Source organism: Phyllostomus discolor, chromosome 8 (genome assembly GCF_004126475.2).
Source record: "Phyllostomus discolor isolate MPI-MPIP mPhyDis1 chromosome 8, mPhyDis1.pri.v3, whole genome shotgun sequence".
Lineage (NCBI taxonomy): Eukaryota > Metazoa > Chordata > Mammalia > Chiroptera > Phyllostomidae > Phyllostomus > Phyllostomus discolor.
In genome coordinates this window covers 89,522,985-89,547,314 of record NC_040910.2, presented here as the reverse complement: position 1 = coordinate 89,547,314, position 24,330 = coordinate 89,522,985, and the positions used below count along the sequence as shown (strand labels likewise).

General features: G+C 45.4%; 1 protein-coding gene across 1 annotated transcript; it reads left to right on the top strand.

The window, feature by feature from the left end:
* The first annotated feature begins 5,484 nt into the window (after positions 1-5,484).
* On the top strand, positions 5,485-23,308 carry MILR1 (mast cell immunoglobulin like receptor 1). The gene is made up of 9 exons (XM_028522056.2): positions 5,485-5,789; positions 9,492-9,776; positions 15,215-15,487; positions 17,005-17,115; positions 18,344-18,433; positions 18,940-18,996; positions 19,122-19,190; positions 19,864-19,942; positions 20,928-23,308. Exons 1-8 carry the CDS (start codon positions 5,633-5,635, stop codon positions 19,914-19,916), a joined length of 1,095 nt encoding a protein of 364 aa, XP_028377857.2. The 5' UTR covers positions 5,485-5,632; the 3' UTR covers positions 19,917-19,942; positions 20,928-23,308.
* Positions 23,309-24,330: the final 1,022 nt, after the last annotated feature.

The window sequence follows — 24,330 nt, the reverse complement described above, 5'->3', positions numbered from 1 at the left end:
GTGACAGAATGATGAGGAGGATGCAAAAGCCTGGCTCCCATGCCCTAGCTGGTGTGGCCCAGTTGGTTGGAGCATCCTTCCAAAACGGAAAGGTTGTAGCTTCAATTGCCAGTCAGGGCACGTACCTAAGCTGCTGGTTTGATCCCTTGGTCCAGGCACGTAGGGGAGGCAACCAACTGATGCTTCTCTCTTACATCAATGTTTCCCTCTCCCTTCCTCTCTCTCTGCAATAAAAAAAGAAATCCTGGGTGAGGATAAAAAAAAAACAAAACCCAGCTCCCCTTGCCACAGCTCACACCCACCACAACTCACACCCATGGGAGCAGACAGTGGGCCAGCTACAGCTGAATGGTTGTCTTTCCTTAGTTTCTTCCCCTGCTCTCTCCTGCTTGCCAGTCCCTTCCCTCCAGTCACTGCCATCTCAGGCTCCATTGCTCAGGATCCTGTCCTCAGGGGTCCAACCCTCCATCTCCATGGGATGTAGCTAAAGATGTGAACCATGTCAATCATTTAAAGTATTTTCCTGATAAACTTTCTATTTACCATCTTTCATCCAATTAGCATCAGAGAGAATTAAGTAGTGACATATCTCAAGACTCGGGAATCGAGACCAGGGAATCGAGGTCAGGAAACCGGGAGGCTCTCGGACCTTATGCAGAGCTTGCAGTGCTGCAGCTGCAGAGTTTGGAAACTCTGAAGTCCTGCGTGTTTATTTTCACGGAAATAGTAACATCTTTGGAAAATGAAACATTTTAGGGAGCTTTATCCTTAAGTAGCGATATTCTTGATATTCTTACAGACTGGAATACGTTTAGAGTTACAAGAGTAATTAGATGAATGAAAGCGAAGCTGGAGGCACTACGTAAAAATGAAGAAACACTGAGTGCTGCTGCACCAGCACAAATAAGGGATCAATTCCAAGGGAAAAGCTATAATATTTCAAAATAAATTGTCATATGAAAAGGCATTTGTTGCTTAAGGGCAGAAGTGAAAATGAATGAATTTTAAAGTCATTTAAATTTATTAAATCTTGAGACTTTACCAAATGATATTTGTGAAGTTCTGTGGAAGGATAAATAAAATTAAGCTAGCAGACTTAATGATATTTGTGATTTAGAAATATAAGATAATAGAAATATTGGATATAGAAAACTTTCAGACAATTATTAGAAGCTCTGGGACATTTAAAGTTTTTATTATTGGAGACTTCTGGCCAAGATGGAGGTGTAGGTAGACACACTGTGCCTCCTCACACAACCAAAATAAGGACAGCAACAATTTAGAAACAAGATAACAACCAGATCTGACAGAAAATTGAACTGTATGGAAGTCGGACAACTAAGGAGTTAAAATAGACACATTCATCCAGACTAGTAGGAGGGGCAGAGTTGGGCAGCCGGGCAGAGAGGGGTCCCCACACAAAAAGTGATGGAGCCAATGCCTAACACATCCCAGGCACGTAAGGCATCTGGAGCACAAGACCACAACAGGTGGACCCTGAGTGCACAGGCAACTGGCAGATCCAGAGAGGCAGTGACTGTGAAGCCAGGCACTGCTCGCAAGGTGTCTGGCTGTCTGGGCCACATTCGCGCGCAGATAAACCAGGCGAAATTGGGCAGAGAGACAGACCGTGTAACCCAGGGTCCCAGCGCTGGGAAATAGAGCCTCGGGGCACTAATAAAAACACTTGTGGGGGGTTGAGGTGCAGGGAGAGACTCCCAGACTCACAGGAGAATGTGTTAGAGAGACTCACAGGGTCCTAGAACATGCACAGGCCCACCCACACGGGAATCAGCACCAGAAACGCCCAGATAGCTTGAGGGAAGTGGCAGAAGGGACTGAAATCCGATGGAGAGAGGAGCCAGCGCCATTGTTTCTCCTTGGACCCCGCCCCCACATAAACGTCACAACCCAGCAACTGGGTTGCCCCGCCCTAGAGAACACCTAAGGCTCCACCCCTTATACCTAACAGGCACGACCAGACTGCCCACCCCCACAAAAAAATGGCTCAAATGGAAGTACAATTCAAAGCCTCAGAGCCAATACTTTTAAGTGACCAAGAGATAGCCAACCTATCAGATGCACAGTTCAAAGCACTGGTGATCAGGATGCTTACAGAGTTGGTTGAATTTGGTCGCAAATTAGATGAAAAAATGAAGGCTACGATAAGAGAAATGAAGGAAAATGCACAGGGAACCATTAGGGATGGGAAGGAAACTGGGACTCAAATCAACAGAGTGAACCAGAAGGAAGAAAGAAACAACCAAACAGGAAAGAATGGAGAAATAAGAATTCAAAACAATGAGGAGAAGCTTAGGGACCTCCAGGACATCTTTAAACATTCCAACATCCGAATTATAGGGGTACCAGAAGGGAAAGAGGAAGAGCAACATGTGGAAAACTTATTTGAACAAATAATAAAGGAGAACTTCCCCAATCTGGCAAAGGAAATAGACTTCCTGGAAGTCCAGGAAGCTCAGAGAGTCCCAAAGAAGTTGGACCCAAGGATGAACACACCAAGGCACACGATAATTACATTACCCAAGGTAAAAATGAAGGAGAGAATCCTAGAAGCAGCAAGAGATAAGGGGACAGTAACCTACAAAGGAGTTCCCATCAGACTGTCAGCTGATTTCTCAAAAGAGACCTTGCAGGCAAGAAGGGGCTGGAAAGAAGTATTCCAAGTTGTGAAAGGCAAGGACCTACATCCAAGATTGCTCTATCCAGCAAAGCTTTCATTTAGAATGGAAGGGCAGATAAAGTGCTTCTCAGATAAGGTCAAGTTGAAGGAGTTCATCATCACCAAGCCCTTATTTTATGGAATAGTAAGGGGACTTATCTAAGAAAAAGAAGATAAAAACATGTATAGTAAAATGACAGCAAACTCACAACTATTAACAACCACACCTAAAACAAAAACAAACTAAGCAAACAACTAGAACAGGAACAGAACCACAGAAATGGAGATCACATGGAGGGTTATCAACAGGGGAGTGGGAGGAGGAGAGAGGGGGAAAAGGTACAGAGAATAAGTAGTATAGATGGTAGGTAGAAAATAGGGCAGGTAAGAATAGTATGGGAAATGTAGAAGCTAAAGAACTTATAAGTATGACACATGGACATGAACTAAAGGGGGGAATGTGGGTAGAAGAGGGTGTGCAGGGTGGGGGGGGGAATGGGACAACTGTTATAGCATAATCAATACAATATATTAAAAAATTATCATTGTTACTGTTCATTGGGAGTTGAGGACTTAACACCATGGCCAATAGCATGGACATGAAAAGAAATTTCAAAGGCCATCAATTTCAAGGAATTCATTGGGAAAGTTCAAGGCAGCTCCCCATGACAAATCATCCCAGACAGTGACCTGTGTTTCCGAAGACCACACCAACCACTTATAAACATCAACAAAATTGTGGAAATTATAGAAATTATGAGAGTTGTGGAAATTAATGATTCAATTAACAATTTGCAGGAAACTATATCACTTGTTAAGAGCTTTGCAATATAGCTTACATTATTTAGCGATAAAGCAGGAGTGGTAACAGAATATATTTAAAATTTTTAATCCATGTATGGAGTTACATATTTATATAACTCTGTTGGTTGTTAAATATTTTCAATAATACCTCTGCATGCCTCATCTAGATTTTGTAAGGATTAAATGAAATTGTCGGTGTAAAGCTCTTAGACAACAGAAAGGAATAAAGCTACTTTAGCTTTTGTATGATGATATTCATGGTTACCCATCTTATCGATATGGTGAATTGCTGTGGACCATGACAATGTGGACTTAGCCAGATTTGGGCCCCAAGGAACACGCCAGGCCCATGGGTGAACTTTGTCTTTCTCCATTTGAGCTGTCCCTTCTGCTGTGTTGCGTAACCTTTGACAAATTCCATTCCTTTTCCAGGGGCCTCACTAATGCACTCCCAGCAATGTTTACTAACAGTTGTAAGCAGTGCATCTTCTGGTTTCCTCTGCTTTGTTTGCGTCTGCACTGTGGTCTGCAAGCTTCCTGCCCCAGCTGGAAGTCTCAGACACACAAATGCCCCAGACAAGTCAGCTCTTCTGAAAAGGCCCCCTTAGTCTTCCCAGGCACAAGGGCTGCGAGGGGCCTAGCCCACCCTCTGCCCAGGCAAGGATGGACGAGATGCTGGTGGGGAAAGTGTCAAAAACAAAACATCCAACTCCCTTAGCAGGGTCATTCCACCAGAGATTCAACTCATGGGGTCCTTTCTCTTCCACTTCTTAGTGAAAGAAACTGCCACCAGTATCGCAATAGGAAAATCACCGAAGGAAAATCACCATCAATATCTGCATGCCGTCTTGTTTAGAAAGTAGGTAGGTGCCTGAGAAGTAACTTTTACTGTCAGAAGGGAATGAAGGTCTTTTACAAACTGAGGGCTAAATAAGAGGATTTGCTTCCGGACAGTAGTGGCCAGTCAGGGAGGAAGTGGGGGTGTGGGCAGCAGGCTCTGGATCTGCTCAGAACCCAGTGGGGGTTAGGTATGGGACTGGGAATGCCTGACCACCGTAGGCCGGGACCTAGGGAGCCCGAGCAAGGAGCACCAGGGGCGAGCTGATACTAGAGGTGGGATGATGTCCTAGAAGAACCCTTAACCTGGCAGGGACCTGGCTTCCCCATGGAGAGGGCACCTGGCCACAGGAATGTGCGAGACCTGCAGGAACAACCCTGGGTGGCAACAAGAATCAGTAACCCAAGGGGCCCAGTCACAACTCCCTCCACTGGGGGGGCCCTCAGCACTTCCCACTCCCCACTTCAGAGTGGGGACACCGGAATGTGTGGCTTTATCTATGTCCACTTCACAGAGCCAGAAGAATCGTGGATCAGGTAGAAGTGAAACACAACACGCTCTGGGGTGTAACTTAGAGACTCTGAGACAGCTGGGGTCCTTGTTAAAATCCAGAGTCCCAGCTTTCATCCCCACTGAGTCTGTAGTGGGGCCTAGGAATCAACATTTAACAAAAGTAGGTATTCCCTTTTTTTAATGTATTTTTTAAAGGTTTTATTTATTTACTTTTAGAGAGAGGGGAAGGGAGGGAGAAAGAGAGGGAGAGAAACATCAATGTGTGGTTGCCTCTCATTTGGCACCCACTGGGGACCTGGCCCACAACCCAGGCATGTGTCCTGACTGGGAATTGAACCAGCAACCCTTTGGTTCACAGCCCACACTCAATCCAGTGAGCTACACCAGCCAGGGTGAAAATCCAGTATTTCTGATGCCATGCTTGGGTGTGTCTGCCCCAGACAGTCAATATTTGTTTCCCAAGACTAAAGCCAACTTCCATGAAGTACCTTTTGATATGGGCCAAATCCAGAGAGAGATGATCAGGTGGGTTTGTATAAAGACAATAGAACAATCAAATTTTTAATGTTCTTTTCCCCACTGTTCAACTTCCCATCCTGAGTTTGCACAACCAACCGCATCTCTCTCTTCTTAGCAGAAGTCACGGAGGAACACTTAGTCAAGCTTTGGCAGACAGCTGCGTATCTTTAACTTGGTCAAAAAGGAGGAAGTTCTCTAGATAACTCACCACTTTGGAGCCACCACGCCTCCTTGGGCCTCCTCTTCAATTTCATCTGGGAGCATGCGGAGCCATGTAAATGCACTGGGACATTTCTTCTTCTGTCACATCAGAGGCTCGCATCCCTTCATCTCGAAGCCAAACCACGATGTGGAGAAAAAGGGTTTTTTTGCTCCTTTTCTCTCTTTCAACTCTAAAAGCAGAACTGAATTCTGAGCAAATGGAAAAAACAAACAGTAAGTTTCATTTACTTCTCTCTTGTACTAAAACTGTCTTAAAAAAAAAAAACAAAACATTGGATGGTCAGCTTTAAACTCATGGCTCATGAGTAAGTTTTTCTGTGCTTTTAATGAATGACCAGAGTGAAACGTTTTCCATTACCTGCCACTAAAAATGAAATGATTTTAGGGATGGAGTTGTAGTATCTTTCCTGAGACCCAGAGATAAAATATTGAGATTGGATTTTACAATGAAATGGTCTTTCACTGTCTTTTTTTTTAAAGCAACACACAGTCAGTGTAAAATAATTCAAGCAGCATTAAAAATGTATATTAGGAGGCAATTTATCATCACAAAACTAGATTAACCACAATTGTGGTCCTAAGCCCGGTGGCCTGGGTACATGAGATAAATTTGTTTCCTCTGTGAATTGGGGGTAATACAAGCACCTACCTGAGAGGGCTGTTGTGAGGACTGAGTGGGATAAGCCACAGGCCTGAGCACAGTGCCTGGTATGGGTGAGCCGCCAAGAAATGCTAACCCAAGCTGTTGTCAGTGTATAAATGTGAAGGTTACCCCCCTCCAAGCTCTCTCCCTGCTCCACTTCCAGATGCTAGAGCTATTGAGTCATTTTCCCGTCAATATCAGAGTAAACAAATTCTTCTGTGACTTGTCCTGTTTTTGTTTACAATAAATCACAGACATCTTTTTAAGCACTAAATGCATATTTAGCTCTTTTTTTCCTCCAACAGCAGTACAACATTTCATAATAAGACAGCCATAAATTCAGTTCACCACCCCCTTATTGAGTTCCCCCCCTTTTCTTGGTAATATAAACAATGCTGCAATAAACATCCCTGTACAAAATACCCTCTGTGGACACATGAGAGTGTGAGACCATCTCTGTGGGATGAGATCCTAGAAGTGAAGTCGCTGAGTCAGAGGGCAGGGCCGTTTAAATTGTTCCAGAGGTCCTCCCAACACACTGAATTTGCTCATGGTCTCTAGCAGCGACCTCTCACGTGGCAGTGCGTTTCCCCACCCCCTCTCTAAAGTTTTTTAATTTGTGCCAGTCTGATGAGTAAAAAATAATATCGTAATTTGCAGTTGCCTCATCACTCGTGCAGTTGAGCATCTTTTTCATGTTTATTGACTATGGACGCTCCCGCCTTCCCATACAAAGGGAATTTAAGGATGGCCATCTGGTTGGGAAAGAGAGGTGACGTCTTGTCTTGAAGCTGAGCTCACAGAAGACTGAGAAAATGTTAATTCTCCAAATCAAGGACTGGAGGGAGGCTGATGGCACTTTTGAGGGGTCTAAGCGCCTCCCTCCTCCACCCAAGCCTTCCCTTGGCCCCAGCACTATTTAATGGCCTTCTGCGTGTCTTTTTCTAAAAATCACTCATTTATATTATTTGCCCATTTATTTGATTGTATATATATATATATATATATATATATATATATATGATGCTTTGCTTTCATTTGTGGCTTAAGTAGCATTTTCTTCTAGGCTATCTACCACTTGTCTTAAATTTGCCATAGAGAAGTTTTCAGGGTAGTCAATTTCTTCAGTCTTTTCTCTATGGGTACTCTTTTCTGTGTTTTATTAGGGAGACCTTTTCCTAGCAAGTGATATAAAAACATTTCCCTATATTCCTCTAAATTCTTTTATAATCTTATTTCTCAAATGAAATTTCCTGGTAAGGGCTATTTCCCACCCCCACCCCCTTGGCATTTTTGAATAATAAAATACAAACATTCAAGCTATCGAAGACTATTGGAATCATGTCAAAAGGGCTCAGGGGCCAGTTTGGAGATGCTTCCCATGGCCAAAAAATGGGACAATAGGAATAATAACCTCAATGGATCGAAACACATTAAGTATATTTAAAACTGAGTTCATTTGATTCTTAAACAAAAAAATAACAATGAAAAAGTGTCTCAGTGTTAGAAGACGCTAGGAAACCAAGTCATTATTTTCAAAACTGGTCAATAAACAGAGAAAGCTAAGCATATATCCTGCTTTTTCTGGGCAAACTATAGTATGACCGAAGAGTGGAGAAGGGCAAGTTTCTCTTCAGATAATTTCAGATAATAAATGAAGAAAGAATAATAGAATTGGCATGTTATCATTTTGTCACCTCTAGCAAAATAATGCTTCAAGTGGCTATTGTCCAAGCCCACTACCTAACAAAAAGAGAGATCGTCGGACACCAGGCACATCCTCACGGAAGCACACACCAGCCCCTCTGATGCATTCTTACTACATGAAAGCTAACCTGGATTTCATCAAGCCTCTGGACGGGGGACAGAGGAACATGGTAGAGGATGCCTCAGGAATGTGACCTGCAAAATCCAGGCCATGGGGAACATTATAGAACAAAGCATTTGCTATCTTCAGCAAATAAATTGCCAGGGGTGGGAGTGAGAAATGGAAAGGTCTTCTGATTTAAAAAGGCATACGAAACATATCAGCTAATTACAATGGATCATTTTGAACACTAAAAAAAAAGAAAGAATCAGACAACTGGGGAAATTTGAATGCTAACTAAATATCTGATGACATTTAAAATACATTGTTAATTTTTATGTGCAATAATGGTCATTGTTATGTCTACAAAGGAGTCCTTATCTTCTAGAAATACAATGTCCTCCAGCCAAAGGTCACCAGGGACACACATGTGCCTGAACAAGGCTGGGCTGGGGAGAAAATGTCCACCGTGGGAATCACGCGAGATCTTGGCGAGAAAGGTGTTAGGAAGGTCCTGTGATGAGATTGGATCTGTGCTAGGTGATTTGGAGGAAGATTCAAAGCAGCAGGCTCTTCTCTGGATTGGATCCTTCTAGGGAGTGGAAATAACAATATGATTGGGTATCTTAATCATTGTCATCTAAAAGGCAAAAAGGGAGCAAGGCAAAAGCTGTGACCGACAAAGCAGCAGCAGTCACTCTTACTAATCAAGTTGGGGGGATGTTTGGCCATTTTTGTGCTTCAGACAATGTCCACATCTTTGTGTGTGTCCAGGCACGAATATGGTGCCATCTTGTTTTTGTCTTGATCCAACACGGTCACCAAGTGGCCTTGTCAGTGCTGGTATTCCAGCTGCGAGTGACAGGGCAGGTCCCAACGGTCAGGGGCTGCTTTTCTCTCTCTCCACACTGCATTTACGGATGAAATAGCGTGTGGTCTGGGGTTTGCGCTAAAATAGTGGGGGGGGGGGGGGTGATATAACAGGACAGACTGGAAGTTGATCATTGTTGAAGCCAGGCAATAGGATCATTGGGGATCATTATACTCTCTTCTCTACTATTATTTTGAATAGTTATGGTTTTCCAAAATAAGAAATCTAAACTAAATAATGGACAAAACAAGCTACCAGACACAACATTTTTTCTTAGAACCTGGAACTTTAATATTTCTATGTCAGCAGAGACAGTCTTTAGAAAGTCTACTTCGGGCATCTAACTGGCCAGAGAGATAGCAAGTGCAGAGCTTCTCAAGGCCATGACCTCTCTTTGTGGGGGACCTCTGTAGGCCTTGCGGCTTCGTCACACTCTGGTCAGCCTGGCCATGTAGGCAAGGAACACCCCCTTGGGAAAGTTCACTGAGAACAGAGTGTCCACCACCTTGACCCACAAAATGTGGCCAGACGACTGCTGAGTTATTATCAAGGAACGTTAACAAGAACTGTCTCTTGTGTGATTTTGTTTTCCAGAACTCACCTCTCCAATTTTGAACTCAGAAACGAACATAGTCATGAAGGGTCAAAATGTATCTATAATTTGTTCCAGCCAGAGCAAATTATCGCCAATCACCTATTCTCTGTTTCGGGATAAAAACTGCATCGGAACACAGGACAGCAAAGGTGAACACGTGACTTTTAACCTGCGCATCTCAGAAGCCAGCGATTTGGGGCCTTACAAATGTAAAGCGCAAGTTCCCAGCTGTATAAGACCCAACTGTACAAGATACAGTCATGAGTTCAACTTCACGTTGGTTGGTGAGTCGAGCGCGTGATCCTCGCGCCCTGCGATCTGTAGGGCTCCTTTCCACTTTCCAACAGGCTCTCTGTCCCCTTGTCAGCACTCACTCTACAGCAGGGGTGTCAGACTCATTTTCACCGGGCACCACATCAGCCTCACGGTTGCCTTCAAAGGGCCAAATGTGATTTTAGGACTGTGTAAGTGTAACTACTCCTTAACCGGGGGTAAGCAGCCAAGCGCTGCTGCTGGGTAGAAACAAGGTCCCGGGCCAGATAAAACAAGGTGGGGTGTCGGATTCGGCCCGCAGGCCTTGTGTTTGCCACCTGTGCTCTAGAGCCTAGGGAGGACATCACTGAGACCCTTATTCTTAGTAATTCCATTCCACTTTCTCCTCTGAAGACTTTTGCCTGAGACAAACACATATCAACCAATGTATCCTCTACCAAACATTTCCAACAATTTAGAAAATTGTTGAAATCTTTTCTAGATGCTTTACTCTAGGATTCCCATGAAGTAGGCAAAAATGACTTTTTCTCTGAAGATTTGAGTGAGAAGTCTTAGAATCAGTGTTGGACCTTGTGGCATGGGTCTTCAAAGCCGCAGGCTTGGCCCGCCTCTTCCCCTTGCAGCGACCCCCTACCAGGTGCCCCATCAGCCAGTGGTCTTCCCACCCAACCACATTGTATCACTTCTGTGTTTTTCGCTCTCACCTTCCCACCCTAAGCCTCTCATAACATAGTGTTAATGGGCTCTTCTATGACGTGACCTTGATCATGAGCTCCTGGAAGAGGGGGAGAGGGTTTCCAGGTAATACATGTACAGTGTACCTGGAGTCTTCTAAACAAAGGTGCCCCACCTTACTGATCAAATCTTTTTTTAAGATTGTATTTATTTATTTTTAGAGAGGGGAAGGGAGGGAAAAAGAGAGGGAGAGAAACAACAATGTGTGGTTGCCTCTCACACGCCCCCTGCTGGGGACCTGGCCTGCAACCCAGGCATGTGCCCTGACCAGGAATCAAACTGGCCACCCTTTGGTTAGCAAACTGGCACCCAATCCACCAGCAAGGAGGGCACTGATCAGATCTTTGAGCGAGTCTCTAGGTCTACGTTCTCCAGTATGGGAGCCACTAGCCATGTGTGGCTATTTTAATTTGAATTCAAATTAACTGAAATTAGAATAAAAAATTCCTTAGTCTCATTAGTCAAATTTCAAGTGTTCAGTAGCCACAGGTGCTGGTGGCTCTTGTACTAGGTGACACAGACAGAGACCATTCCCATCATTACAGAGAGTTCTATCAGACGCCTCTGCTCGCGGTCAGTGCCTTTCAGCTTTTCAGGTTAACACCATGTTAACAATACCATGAAAGAGAGGGACAGTTTTCCCAAGATGTGCTCACGTGACTGCAGGTGCAAATTTCTGCACAAGGCTTTAGGGGATGCCATGGGCTCTGGGTTAGAAACAATGATCCCAGGACAGTTTTGAACACAAACTGAATAGGAGCCAGAATTATAAAATAAACGTGAAGAAGGGGGAAACCCCTGGGAACAATGGTGCTGGGATGCATGGGTAATGGGAGGGCAGTACCCTGGCTGATAATCTTTAATTATCAGGCTCCTGCTCGACTGGGCAGCCTGGTAATGTTTCCGCCACTTTCTGAAAAGAAATGTTCCTGTGAAAACCTTTCGTAAGCCAAAATGACATAAAGCAAAGCAGCAACCCTTTTCTTTAGATGGAAAAATGTTTTCGTGTTTCCAGACCCCTCAAAATAACCTACTAAATCATACCAAATACACTCCATTATGTCCCATTTTACGCTAAGCACACCTTTACGAGCTCTCTTAGGCTTCCCTGACACCTTAGGACACATCCTGCTAATGGATGCACAAAGTAAATCGAGGTGGAGCACCGCCGCTCAGACACAGTTCAGAGCTCTGGCGCTTGAGGCTGAGCTGCTGAGCAGGGTTCCGGGGAAGGAGCTGGGCGGGGCCCGTCTCACTGCTGGGAGCTTGTGAAGCCTCTATAACAGCTCGTTGCAAAACCAATGCTGAACACTCTTCTTGCTTTTCACCATCCCCCTTTTTTTTTTTTTTGTAAAAGCAAAAATCCTCAAAAACAGGAACTAGTGTAAGTCTTTCACAAAAGCAAAGAGACATAAAGCGAGGGATATCTATGTTGCAGAAAGAGCCGTGAAAGGGACGGTGGGGAACCTGTGTACCACAACTTCCTGTGCAACTTTGGGGATTCCCTGGGGATATACCTTAGATATATCTGTGGTCCTCAGCTATGAAAACATGAGCTGAGAAGATAGGCAGTATGACCCTAACACTGTTTGGTTGGACTCTGAGTGAGAATCTCAGTCCACAGTGGGCAGAAGGGGGTGAGGAGGGTAGGCACTTACTTGGCAGGGAAAGCATCTAATTGCCCATCAAATCACCTAGATTCAGTGTGAGAAGACATGGTAAGACCCTCCACTGGTGTGGGTTTCCTCCCTTTGAATTACGGGGGCCTACACTCCTGCAGTGAATATGCTCATTCTCTGCTGATTTATAAACCTGATGGCTGACACCTTAAATAAGCTGATTAAAAAAACCCAAGCCTTCATGTCCCAACCTTCTGACTCACAGATACGTATAAAATCTTCCCACATCCTGCTTTCCAAGTAAATGCACAAGTTTCCTGCCATTTGTTACAGTAACCATAGAGCTGTTTTGATAGATTATAAAACTGTATGATTTTCATTTAGGTCAGATTAATAGATAATCTAATGAGTACCTCCCCTGTGCATGTAACTGCGTTACGTGCTGCCGGGGTTTTGATGTTGCCTAAGACGTCGTCTTCTCCCCAACCCAGCCAGGGAGATGAGTCACGAACACAAGTTTAGTAACCACTGATGCCTTCGTCAAATATTTAATGATATCCCAGATGTGCCAGCCCCTGCCTAAACTTCAGTTCCTGCCTTGGTGGAGCTTACAGTCTGGCTGGGGAGACACAAAACCCGAGTACTCAAACAAATACAACTCATAATCACAAGCTGTGTGGATTGTTAGAAAGACAAAGAAACCAGCATGGTGATGGGAGAGAAGCCGGGGGGTAGTGGAGGGAGCTACTCAGGGTAGTTAGGGAAGGTCTTTCAAAGGAGATTCCATTTAAGTGGAGCCCTGAAGGATGGGGAGTTAGCTCTGTGAAGAGACAGGGCAAGAGAAGCTCTAGTTAAGAGACAATAGCCTGTGCAGGGGCTCCAGCTTGGGAAAGAACTTGGCTGGTTGAGAAGGCCAGTTTGGCCAGAGGTCAGATGAGGAGCGTGCGACTCCAGGTGACAGTGGAGAGGGAGGGGGCCAAGTCAGGCAAGGCCTATGACCCAACATTATCATTGTGGAAGTTAATTCAGTCTAGGTGGGTCAGGGCCAGGGTGGGTCATTTGGGGATTAGTTAGGAAGTTCCTGGAGTCACCCAGGAGACAGTGGTGGGGACAGACAGTGGTGGGGATGGACAGATGCGGAGGACGAAACAACAGGACTTGCTAGATGGTTAAATTTGGAACCACAGGTAGCAAAGGTAAGGAAGGAATCGAAAATGACTTCTAGATATCTAATGGGATCACCTCCTGAGGAATAGCGCCTTTTACTGAGATGGGCAACAATGCAAGAGCAGAGACATGGAGAACTGTTGAGTGGGTATAAAGTTTGGTTATGCTAGATGAGTGAGTCATAGACCTTCTGCTGTGCGACATTGTGCCTGTCGTTAGCAATACTGTACTGTGCACTTAAAAATTTGTTAAGAAGGTACATCTCATGTTAACTGTTCTTACTGCAACAGAACGAATGAATGCATGAAGAAATAAATACATTTCCTGAGAGAATAGGATTTTAAAATATGTTTATCTACCTACTGGTTGACTAACTAACCATTTGGATATACCAGCAGGTTCCCTAGATTTCAGTTCCAGACAGGCTACACTGGAGGTGACCATGAGACATGGTGGGTCGAAGTGGACCATGTAAGGAGAGGTAGAAAAATTCATATAAAACAATAGAGCGGGGAGACGAGGGCTGGAGGAGGCAGAGTGGGAGGGAACACTCTGTCTAGAGGACTTACGAAAGGTCCTAGAAGGAAGGCGGCAGCTGAATGAGCCTTAAAGGACTCCTTGAAATTCAAAAAATATAAGGAGTTTATTGAAGAGGAGCAACTCCCTCACCCTGCTGACTGGGTTGCTGTAATGCCCTTGACTAGTCCCGAACAAACTCTCTGGAAAGTTTCCATTGTCCCAGTCCCCTTCATATCAATCTCTGGTCCAGCGTGAAGCATCCCATCTCGGAGAGGAGTCTGTGCTCTGATTCCTCATAAAGGTTTTCTCCTTCCTGCAGACTAAAAGGGGTAGGTTTCCGTTCCAAAGGAAGAGCGTCCCTATTGGTGCTATTCCCAAACAAAGCTGCTTTTTGAGGCCACTGTCACCCGATGCTGCTCTGTCGAAGATGCCACCACAGGGACTCCTGCTCAGATAAGGGTGGAGCAAGGAGACTCTAAAATTAGTTTCTTTGATTTACTTATACTTTGGTCCCTGTATTTCATTGGTTCTGTGCCAAATTGATGTTGTAAAAACAAAAAATCTACTTGGAAGTTGGCCTTGGCCATATTAGCTGTGTGTCCTTGGGGAAGTTTCGGAACTTCTCTGAGTCACAGTTGGAAGGGGTGTGACACTGTCCATGCTGTAGTACTACGACTATTGTGGAGGGGAATGAGATAATGTGGGTATGAGCCTGGCCCATGATGAATATTCAACTGTCCTTCCTTTCCTATAATACTGTTTGATTAATGAATTATATTATAAACCATACATCTGGATTCTCCCATAAATAGGGTATAAACTGACAGACTCACCCATTTCCTGTTGAGAAGTTTCTTTAAACCTATTTATCAGGGTTACTTCCCACTTTGGGGAGGAAGTTACAGCTGAATCCTATAAATACAAATACAGTTAGAAAAGATGATATTTTAAGATGTGATTAAAACACACACACACACACACACACACACACACAAACAGCCCTGCTGTAACCTTATACGGATTGGGAATAAAGCACCTCTCAACTTCATACTTGGAACTGGATCTTTCACAAAATTCTATTCATTATCAATAATAAAGAGATTGTGGATTCCAATTAAAAGAATGTCCAATGAAAGGCAAGTTTTTGCTCTGATTCCTCAAAGCAGAGAGACACCTTCCACTCTCTGGCTTTCCCAGCACCTGGGTCGTGCCGCCCTGCCTGGGTAGGGTTAGTCACACGCTCATTGGCCTTTCCCGCTGGGCTGCAGGCTTCTTGACTTCTCAGGAAGGGTGTCCCTCCTCTTTGGGTCAACGTGGAGGAGTAGAGCAGGGGCGAGATCCATGCTTGCGGACTGAGCGAGCGAACCCATCTGTCTATCCCTGTATAACACGTACTTCCATTTTTCTAGACCCAGTGACCACTCCAGTGCTGAACATTACGAGAAAAGCCAGCCATTATGTAACGCTACACTGCATCTCGTTCAATGGCTCCCTGCCCATCAATTACACTTTCTTTGAAAACAACATCACCATATCACGAGTTATTATCAAGAATGTAAGGGAGCCTGCTGAACTTAACTTAACCAAGAACCCTGTAGGAGTGGAGAAGTACAAATGTAAAGCTGAAAACAGACTGCCTCGCCACGTGAAATACAGTAGTGCCATCACCATAACCTCAAAAGGTAAGGGCTGCCTGAGCTCTTCCAACAGGGTCTGGGTTTGCTTCCAGAAACTTCTGCCTATCCACTTCCAACTTTGGCCACCTGCTCCCAAGTGCCTTTCCTTTGGTAGGGTCCACACAAGCTGTGATGGGACTGCTTTCTGCCATGGAAACAAGACAAACAAAAAAACAGAGAAAAGCCTGCCTTGGCCTTCCCCTGCTGGGGGTGCTGCATCTCTTGGAGATGTCAGGCCTCTTCTCTTTTGCTTTTTTGTCAGCTTCTAACACCTACTGTTGAACCACCGCTAACAGTCAGTGGATGGAACATTCAGTGCCACCCTTACCTTGGGGCAGAGGGGCACCCAGCCCTTCCCTGTGTTTCGGAGGGCACTGCTCTGGCGCTTCTTGGCTGTGTGCATTCTCACAGCCTGAGGAGTCCAGGGGGCCATGCTCACCTGGCCCCAGTGTCCCCACTTTTCTAGCTGCACTCTGGGTTCCTGGCCCCAAACTGCCCACCCAATCAGATCAGGACCCACCCAATAGGGCCCACACGCGTCTCTGTCCCAGCTTATCCTCCCCCACAGGGGGACCGCAGTGAGGATGCGAGCATTCCTGGACCCAAGCTAAGGGAGCTGCTTGTGGGGGTGTGAATGGCATTTGGACATGCAGGCTGGGGGTCCACATGCATGCAAGGCCCCTTAAGGTGCAGGTCAGAGCCTGGGTGGGAAGGGGGCCAGCCCAGAGCTGGGGCTGACTCTCCCCAATGCTGCTGCACTCTGGTGCAGAACTCCAAGGAGTCAGAATTCTAGGTTCAAACCTGGCCTTCCAGTTCCTTCTGAAGGGATATTGGTTGAGGTAGAAGAAGGGTAGGACAAAGGCTAGGTTAGCACAGGCAGTAGGCATGCTTGGGCATCGAGCACTTCACCAGGCCTCATTGTCAGAAGCACAGAGCCCACACTCTGGTGTTAGTCCTAACAAGTGAGGCAGTCTGTGGGAATCAGGCCCCAGAATCAGGCTTTTGCCCACAAATCACAGCCCTTCCATTTACTAGCTGTGTGACCTCAAGAAAGCCGCTTAACCTCTCTGAGTCTTACTCTACTCATTTGTAAAATGGGAGTGATCCTAAAAAGATAAATAAGGCAATGCATGTAAAGTGCTTAACACAGTGTCTGGCAGGTAGTTAACACTTAATACGTGGTAGCCATTTGGCCAACATGACTAAGGGGTTTGCCCAGTAAATGGCCATGCCATCATGACCCTAACAGTACAACCATTAATCGGCCTGTTAAACACTGTGCTACTTTTCTCTTCCTCGTGTGACCCCTGTGGAAGGTGCACTTGGCCATGACTTTAGGAACTTCACTGACTAACAAGGTAACCTTCGAGAGTTGTGGGTGTCCACCGCAGTTCAGGGACCAGGGTGCCCAGTACATGGGGTAACTTGGGAGATGGCCGTAACTGCCCTTCCAGAACACGTCCCAGCTCGGGTCATTGAGGAGGAAAGCTCTGTGGTGACCAGTGAGTGCTGTCTTCTTCCAGGAGAGGGGAGCTGTCCATTCTGCCTGCAGCTACTGCTTCCCGTGTCATTACTGGTACTCTTCGTGACAATCCTAATTCTGGCATTTTGGACACTGTCAAAGTACAAAGCAAGTAAGTTCTTTAGGAGCTCTTCCATTGTTTTCCATGGGCTTAGGATGTAGGTAGCTGGGGAGAGGATGAGGAGGAAGGGAAAGGAAAATCAGAAATGGATATGAAGAAATAAAAAAGAAGAAAAAGCTGCTACAGGGGAAGGTAAAAGACAGACTTGCTGTTGTCTCTCCGGTGAGAGCTTTTCTTACCCAGTGTGCTGGGGGGGAGGGGGGGCTGTGCGGTCACACAGGGCCTGGCCTAAGAAGGTCCCCCCCGCCACTAAGAAGGGCCCACGCTTGGTTTAATGCTCTGCTGCTGACCCTGCCTTGAAATTCTCCTTCTTTTTTTTTTAATCTGCATCTGAAGACAGGCTTATTGATTTTAGAGAGAGGGAGAGAAACATCGTTGTGAAAGAGAAATATCAGTTGGTTGTCTCTCACAAGCACCCAGACTGGAGACTGAACCCATACCCTAAGCACGTGCCCTGAACAAGGATCAGACCCACGACCCTTTGGTTTACAGGGCTATGCTCTAACCAACGGAACTACATTGGCCAGGGCTTGAACGTCTTGATATGTATATTTTTACTTTTTAAAATTACTTTTAAATTGTGATAAATACACACAACAATAAACTGTACCATCTTAACCACCGTGAAGGACACAGTTCGGCGGCATCAACATTCTCACTGTTGTGCAACCATCACCGCCACCCCCTGGTCTTGTCCAACGGAAACTCTGTCCCCATCACACCCTAACTCCCCCGTCATTTCCCCTTTCCTCCGAGCCTGGGCCTCTGCCATTCTGCTTCTGTCTCTGTGACTTTGACGACTCCAGAGATGACCGCAGAGAAATGGAATCATACAGAATTTGTCTGTTGGTAACTGGCCTGTGTCACTTAGCACAACGTCCTCAAGGCTCATCCATGTGCATGTGTCAGAATTTCCTTCACTTTTAAGTCTGAGGACTATTTCATTATATATAGATATACGGAAAGAAATTTGTCTCTGGCCATCGAAAGCGTGATCAGATAGGCGAAGGATGCCACTTGCAGAGCTGGGAAAATCGATCAGGAGGGCTCGGGCTCGGAGAAGCGGGGCTGTGGACTTCTCGATGAGTCCACGGTTTTCCCCTTGGAGTAGGTCATTCTTCGTTTTGCAACTTTGAGGAATTCTGCTCCTTAGAAGAGGAGATTAGAAAAATGTGGCTGAATTGGTTTAATTTCATTAATTCTGCACCAATTTATGTAGGAAAAGCTCGGAGAGATAAGGCACCCAAAGACTATGGCAACACACCCATGGAAGTTGGACTATATGCAAATGTCTGTGAAAATCCAGGAGGTAAGAGAACTTTGGTGGATATTTCCACTGGTGTGGTTGGTTGGTTTCAGGTTTTCATCTTTCTTTAAGGTTGTACAGGCACACGGGCTCAATGTCTCCTTTGCAGCCCTGATGCCCAGCCCCACTTTCCAGGGATTACAGCTAGTCTTTAAAAACCATTCCACAGAGGCTGTGTGTATGCTGCTGTCTAAACAAATGGCAGCGATGGCAGCATGTCATAGACAGGCTATTCTACATCTTGATTTTCTTCACTTAGCTTGGTGATTTTTTAAAATATCAGTTTGGAATGATCTTCACTGTGTCCCAAAGCCCCTTATGATTCCCCGTTAAAGCAGGCATCGTACGCTGCTTTATGGTAAACAGGCCCATGGCTTTGACCAACAAGAACAATCCCAGCCAACGCTGACCGAGAGCCGGCCATGCTGTGGGCGCAGTGCTAAGCAGCGTACTGCCCCGTCCAGCGTAAACAGCACTAACGCCTAATCAATGTCGTTCCCACTTTACAGACAAGGAGTCTGCGCCAGGCTTGGAACGAAGGCAGTGTGTTTCCACAGCCCAAGATGGTAAGCACTCTCTGCAAAGTCCAGAGGCTACACGCCACTGTGCGGGCAGCGAGCTGAGCCGCTGCCCTCAGTGATCAGAGATTCAGCTGATGAGCCCAGCAACTCTGTCCTTGTCTTTTGCCCAGAAACCAAATCCTCACAGGAGATACATTATGCCACCCCCTTGTTCCAGAAGGTGACACCACAAAATCACGGTGAGTCGCAGTTGGGGATGAGAGATGCTATTACGAGACAGTGGGCCCGGTGAGGCCACCACACTCAGAGCTTCAGGAGCCCAAGAATGGGTGGGTGGGGGCACACACCTACCTAGGAGGCCAAGGGCGACCAACGCCACGGCACCCAACAAATCCGTCAGGAGATGGGTGGGTGGGGAGGAGGGAGGGATGAGACAGGAAGAGTATCGTGTAAAACGTCCAGAGAGGAAGACACAGGGCCAATTGCCAAGAATAAATTACTTGGAAAAAGGCGAAGAGAGTACGAAGGACAAATTGGTGGCTACAGAATGGTCACAGGGATGTGAAGTGCAGCACGGGAACGCAGTCAGTAGTGCTGTAATGGCTGTGTGCGCTGGCAGGTGGGTGCTGCAAACACTGGGGGAACATTATGTGAAGTGTATTATCTAAACACTATGCTATATACCTAAAACTAGTCCAAAATAATATTGAATAATGTTGAATTACATTCAATATTGAAAATTTTTTAAACTTAAAAAAAAATTTAAATAATAAACTAGTTGATATAGTCCAGAAACAAACAGTTAATAGTTGATTCTTTCAGGCCACCCAGCTACTAAAATAGGATATTTTTTAGAGATTCTATGAATGTATATCCTAAGTTTACCAAATTAGATCTTCTTTTATATTTCAGAAGCCTGTAATAAAGGTAAAACTGAGTACATCTATTCTGAAATCATCTTGTGAAACAAAGATACAAACTACATCTCAGGGTAAGCTGATTTACACGAAGGAAAAGCCAGCTTGACTGACACTTTAAAGTGTTTCTCCCAGTTACCTGAGGCGAGTCACTGTTTTTCATGATTAAACACTCTTCCTCTGACGCATTCAGGTACCTCCAACCCTAGCATCAGACAGCAGTCTTGTCACATCAGGCGGGGTCCCGACTGGTGACAGTTTTGAAATGCTTTTGCTATTTTTACACGTGGACCATTCTCCCCATTTCCACATTGTTTAAAAAAGAGTAACTGTTAACCCTGGCTGGTGTGGCTCAGTGGATTGAGTGCCGGCCTGTGAACCATAAGGTTCCTGGTTCAATTCCCACTCAGGGCACATGCCTGGGTTGCGGGCCAGGTCCCCAGTTGGGTGCATGCAAGAGGCAACCGATCAATGTATCGCTCGCACATTGATGTTTCTCTCCCTCTCTTTCTCTCTCCCTTCCCCTTTTCCACAAAATAAATAAAATTTTAAAACAGAGAATAATTCTTAGACCACTGTGCTTTTCAGAAGTGCATCCTGGAAGCATTAGAATGGTCTCTGTTCTGGTTTCCCCACCCCCATGCCCAGTGAAAAGTTCAGAAGCAAAGATACAAAGCACAAACCCATGCCTAAATTCTAAAACCAAAGGAGTGACCTGGAAAATGTGTCTGCAGAAAACAGTGCCCACAGTCACTGTGAGAGGCAGGCAAGACTACTCAGCAAGGACACATTTATTATTCACTGCCATTTACCTTTGCTCTCAGATTTTGGGAGGCTGCAAAAATATTTATACCGATTTTCAAGGACTTTCTCAGTCCTCAAGACTTAGCTAATGTCAAAGGTGCGCAGGTAAGTGCTGCATTTCCCTTCAGTGTCCTGTGGAGAAATCAGCGCAGAGTTGAGTTGGGGGACAAGGGAGAATAGATTAGTTTCCTAAGACCGTGGTAACAATTTATCATAAACTGGTTTGGATTAAAATGGAAATTTATTTTCTCACAGTTCTGGAGGCCAGAAGTCCAAAATCAAGGAGTCAGCAGGACACACTCTCTCCAAAGGCTCTAGGGGAGAACCCCTACTTGCCTCTCCCAGTTTCTGGTGGTTCCTGGAGCTTCTTGGCTTGTGGCAGAATCACTCCAATCTGTCCTGGTCTTCCCGGGGCCTTCTCTTCCTCTGCCGTTCTCATCCTGATCACAAGACGCTGGTTTAGGAACCAGCCAGATAATCCAGGATGACTTCATCTCAAGATCCTTCACCTAATTCCATCTGTAAAGACCCTTTTTCCAAATAAGGTGACATCCACAGGTTCCAGGAGTTAGGATTTGGACGTATGTTTTGGGGAAGTCACCATTTAACCCTCTACGGGGGACAAATGAGAAATCATACCTATGTCAAGGACCTACTGTGAGAGTTAATTCAGGTGACAAATGTAAAGGGCTTGGAATAGGGCCAGCATATAATAAGAACTCAAAGCTAGCTAGCTATTTGTGCTGTGATGATGCCTACTCTGAGTCATACTGATTGGCTGCTCCCCTGAGAAACCGTGAAGTCTTTGAAGTCATGAACTTGGTGATCTGGGCCACCATTGGCTTTTTCATCTTAACCTAAGCTCCTTCCTGAAGCAGAGCTGAGACAAGGATTGGGTGCAGGTCATTTACATGGGAGGTGATCCCAGGGAGCAGGAGGACCCAGTGCCAGTGAAACAGAAATCAGAAGCCAACACAAAGGGTGGGGAGGGGTCAGCAAATGAGTGACCCTACTGGTAACTGGATTTGCTCCTGTAAAGGCCTTCCAAGGGCCTGAGGTCCAGAACACTGCTAATTTTCACAGCAAGCCCTCCATCGACAGTCCCTCATTGTCTCCTTGCAAACCTTCTAAAGCAGTTAGTAAAAGCCAATGAAAGCCATAATCCACATGATTACCATTGTCCCCTATCTTCCAAGTGCTAGAACTAGTCCATAACCTAGTGCTCGCTACCTAGCTCTGTGGTGCGAAGTCTTAGTAATTGTGAGGCTACAGTGTGCAAGGGTTTTCACTAACCCCCTTGCCACCAGCAGGAGAGTCCTTGTCATCCACCCAGGGAATAATTCCCTTTCCCAGGGCTGCTTTCTAGGACCTTCTAATACCCTGTCTTATCCTGGGCTAGCCCTGAAAACAAGAGCCTGAGATAAAGCCTTTCATGCACATAATTTATTTGGAGGTTACGGGGGCGGGGGAACAGGCATGAGGGACTGGAGGAAAAGCCAGTACAAGGATGTACTGTTGAGTTGAGCAATGCTCTGAGTAATCAGGACTTGATCCCACTGAAACCTGCTGAGGAGGGAAAACACCATCTCCCAGAACTGTCCACTTGAGGATGATAGTGAGAAACGTTTATCCATCGGCTGAAGGCCGCCCCACCCCCACTTCTGAGCTGTGCATGTGGTCATTCCAAGCGGGCTTCCATTAGCGCCTCCCTCACCCAGGGCACTGAAAAGCCCCAGGACAGAAAATGAGTGATATGTGTTGTACCCTTGCAGCACAAACTATCCACATGAAGTGTGTGAAGCTGCAGATGCAGTGGGAATCAGAGGTGAGGCCCAGGGGATGTGACACAGGACACAGGTGGCTAGTATGCTCTCTCAACATTTCCTTTTTAACAACTATAGCAACGACAATAACTATCATGTGTTGAGCACGTACCAGGTTCCAGGTACTTTTCAGTGATTTGTGCAATTATCCTTATATAGTGCTCGCAACTACCTCTGCACCCAGCTCCGCCTCACCCCTGCACAGACACCCAGTGTCTACCCCCCACCCCTGCCCTAGCTTTTGCATTGAATTGTTTAGGAAGGGAAGAAGAAAAGGAATATCTATTTTTTTTCATGTCTAGAAGTTTTACTTTGGTTCTTTTTCAAATCCACCTATTACTTTAAACATTTTTTGTTGTGAAATGGCACACACATTATATGGAAATACGTAAAAATATGCATGTGGTTTAATAAAGTTTATCAGGTGAGCACTGGTGATGGAATGCCATCAGCAGCCCAGAAACCACCTGCAGGCCCCTTCCCACCCACAACCCATCTCCCCAACTTTATGCCTCTTTTATGGGACATCTGGGTGGCTACTAGTTTGGAGCTATTGCAAATAATGGGGCTACGACTATCCTTATGCTAGGGACCTGGTTCCCATGTGCATGCAGTTATGTTGAACATGCACAGGTCCGTGGGGTATGTTTATCTCCAGTCTCACTAGACAAGGCCACCGTTTTCCACAGCAGTCCTGCGTTGCCTCTTAAAGCATTCTAGGATCTGGGATGACGAGTACAAGCCCAGAAGGCTGAGGTCCCTAAGACAAGGTGCCTGAATAAAAGGACCCGTGGGTAGGACTGAGATTTTTTTTCAGAAAAGTCACTTCTAAAAAATAAACTTCGTAGTTTCTCATAGTTATAAAACTAGGGATTGACCCTCAAACTGCAAAAATGAAACTTAAGATTTTCAGTAGGCATACGGGGGTAACGGCCCTTCCCTTGAGGCTGCCGTGTTACAATGAGACGAAGCGAATGAGGGCGTGTGGCACCGCGCCCTCACCCCGTCATCCTGGTGTTCTCAAGAATGGGGACTGCCGCTGTGAGAGGAGACACAGAGGCGTGATAGAAGAGGTAAAGTAAAAACCCTACAGTCCTAAAGGGCATAAGAGGATTTTTTTCAGTGATGGAAATGTTCTATATTGTCATTGTGGTGGTGGTTACACATTTGTCAAAACCTGCATTTGTAGCTTTAAAGTAGGTCAATTTTTTTTGTTTGTAAATTATATGTCAATAAAAATCATTAACACACACACACACACACACACACTTACATATTTGCTAGCTCTGAAAACTGAAAAGGTCTAGAAACAAAAACACTTTCTAACTGCGCATCCCCTAGTACCCAGCATATGGTCTCCTTGGGGCAACTCTGAAACACACAGTCTCTGCGTTAGATAGGAAATAACAAGCAAACTATCAAAGATTACTAAAGGTAAGTCAAAAGGACTCAAAGCCAAGTTGAAAGGGTCCCATTGGCCAAAGGTAGAACAATTTGAGCATCAAAAAAAATCAACTTTAAAGGGGATGAATCCAACATTTATCCCAAACATTTTCCACACCTCTAAGCAAACGGTGCGAGATATTTTTCTTTGTAGAAGTATTCTAGCCAATGAATGAAGGAGACAGAAGCAGAATATCACCGCTTTGTCACCTCCAATGAGCTGACTGATCTAGGCACTGATCAAGGACTGCTAGCACCCCCCGCCCAAAAGAAACCACCAGCCATTACTGACTCCTGATGGGAGAGCACAGTCACCCATGAAATAATCTCATTCCCAAAAGTGAACTTAAAAGCTGATCAAGACTCTGGAATCAACTTCCAATCTAGAGGAA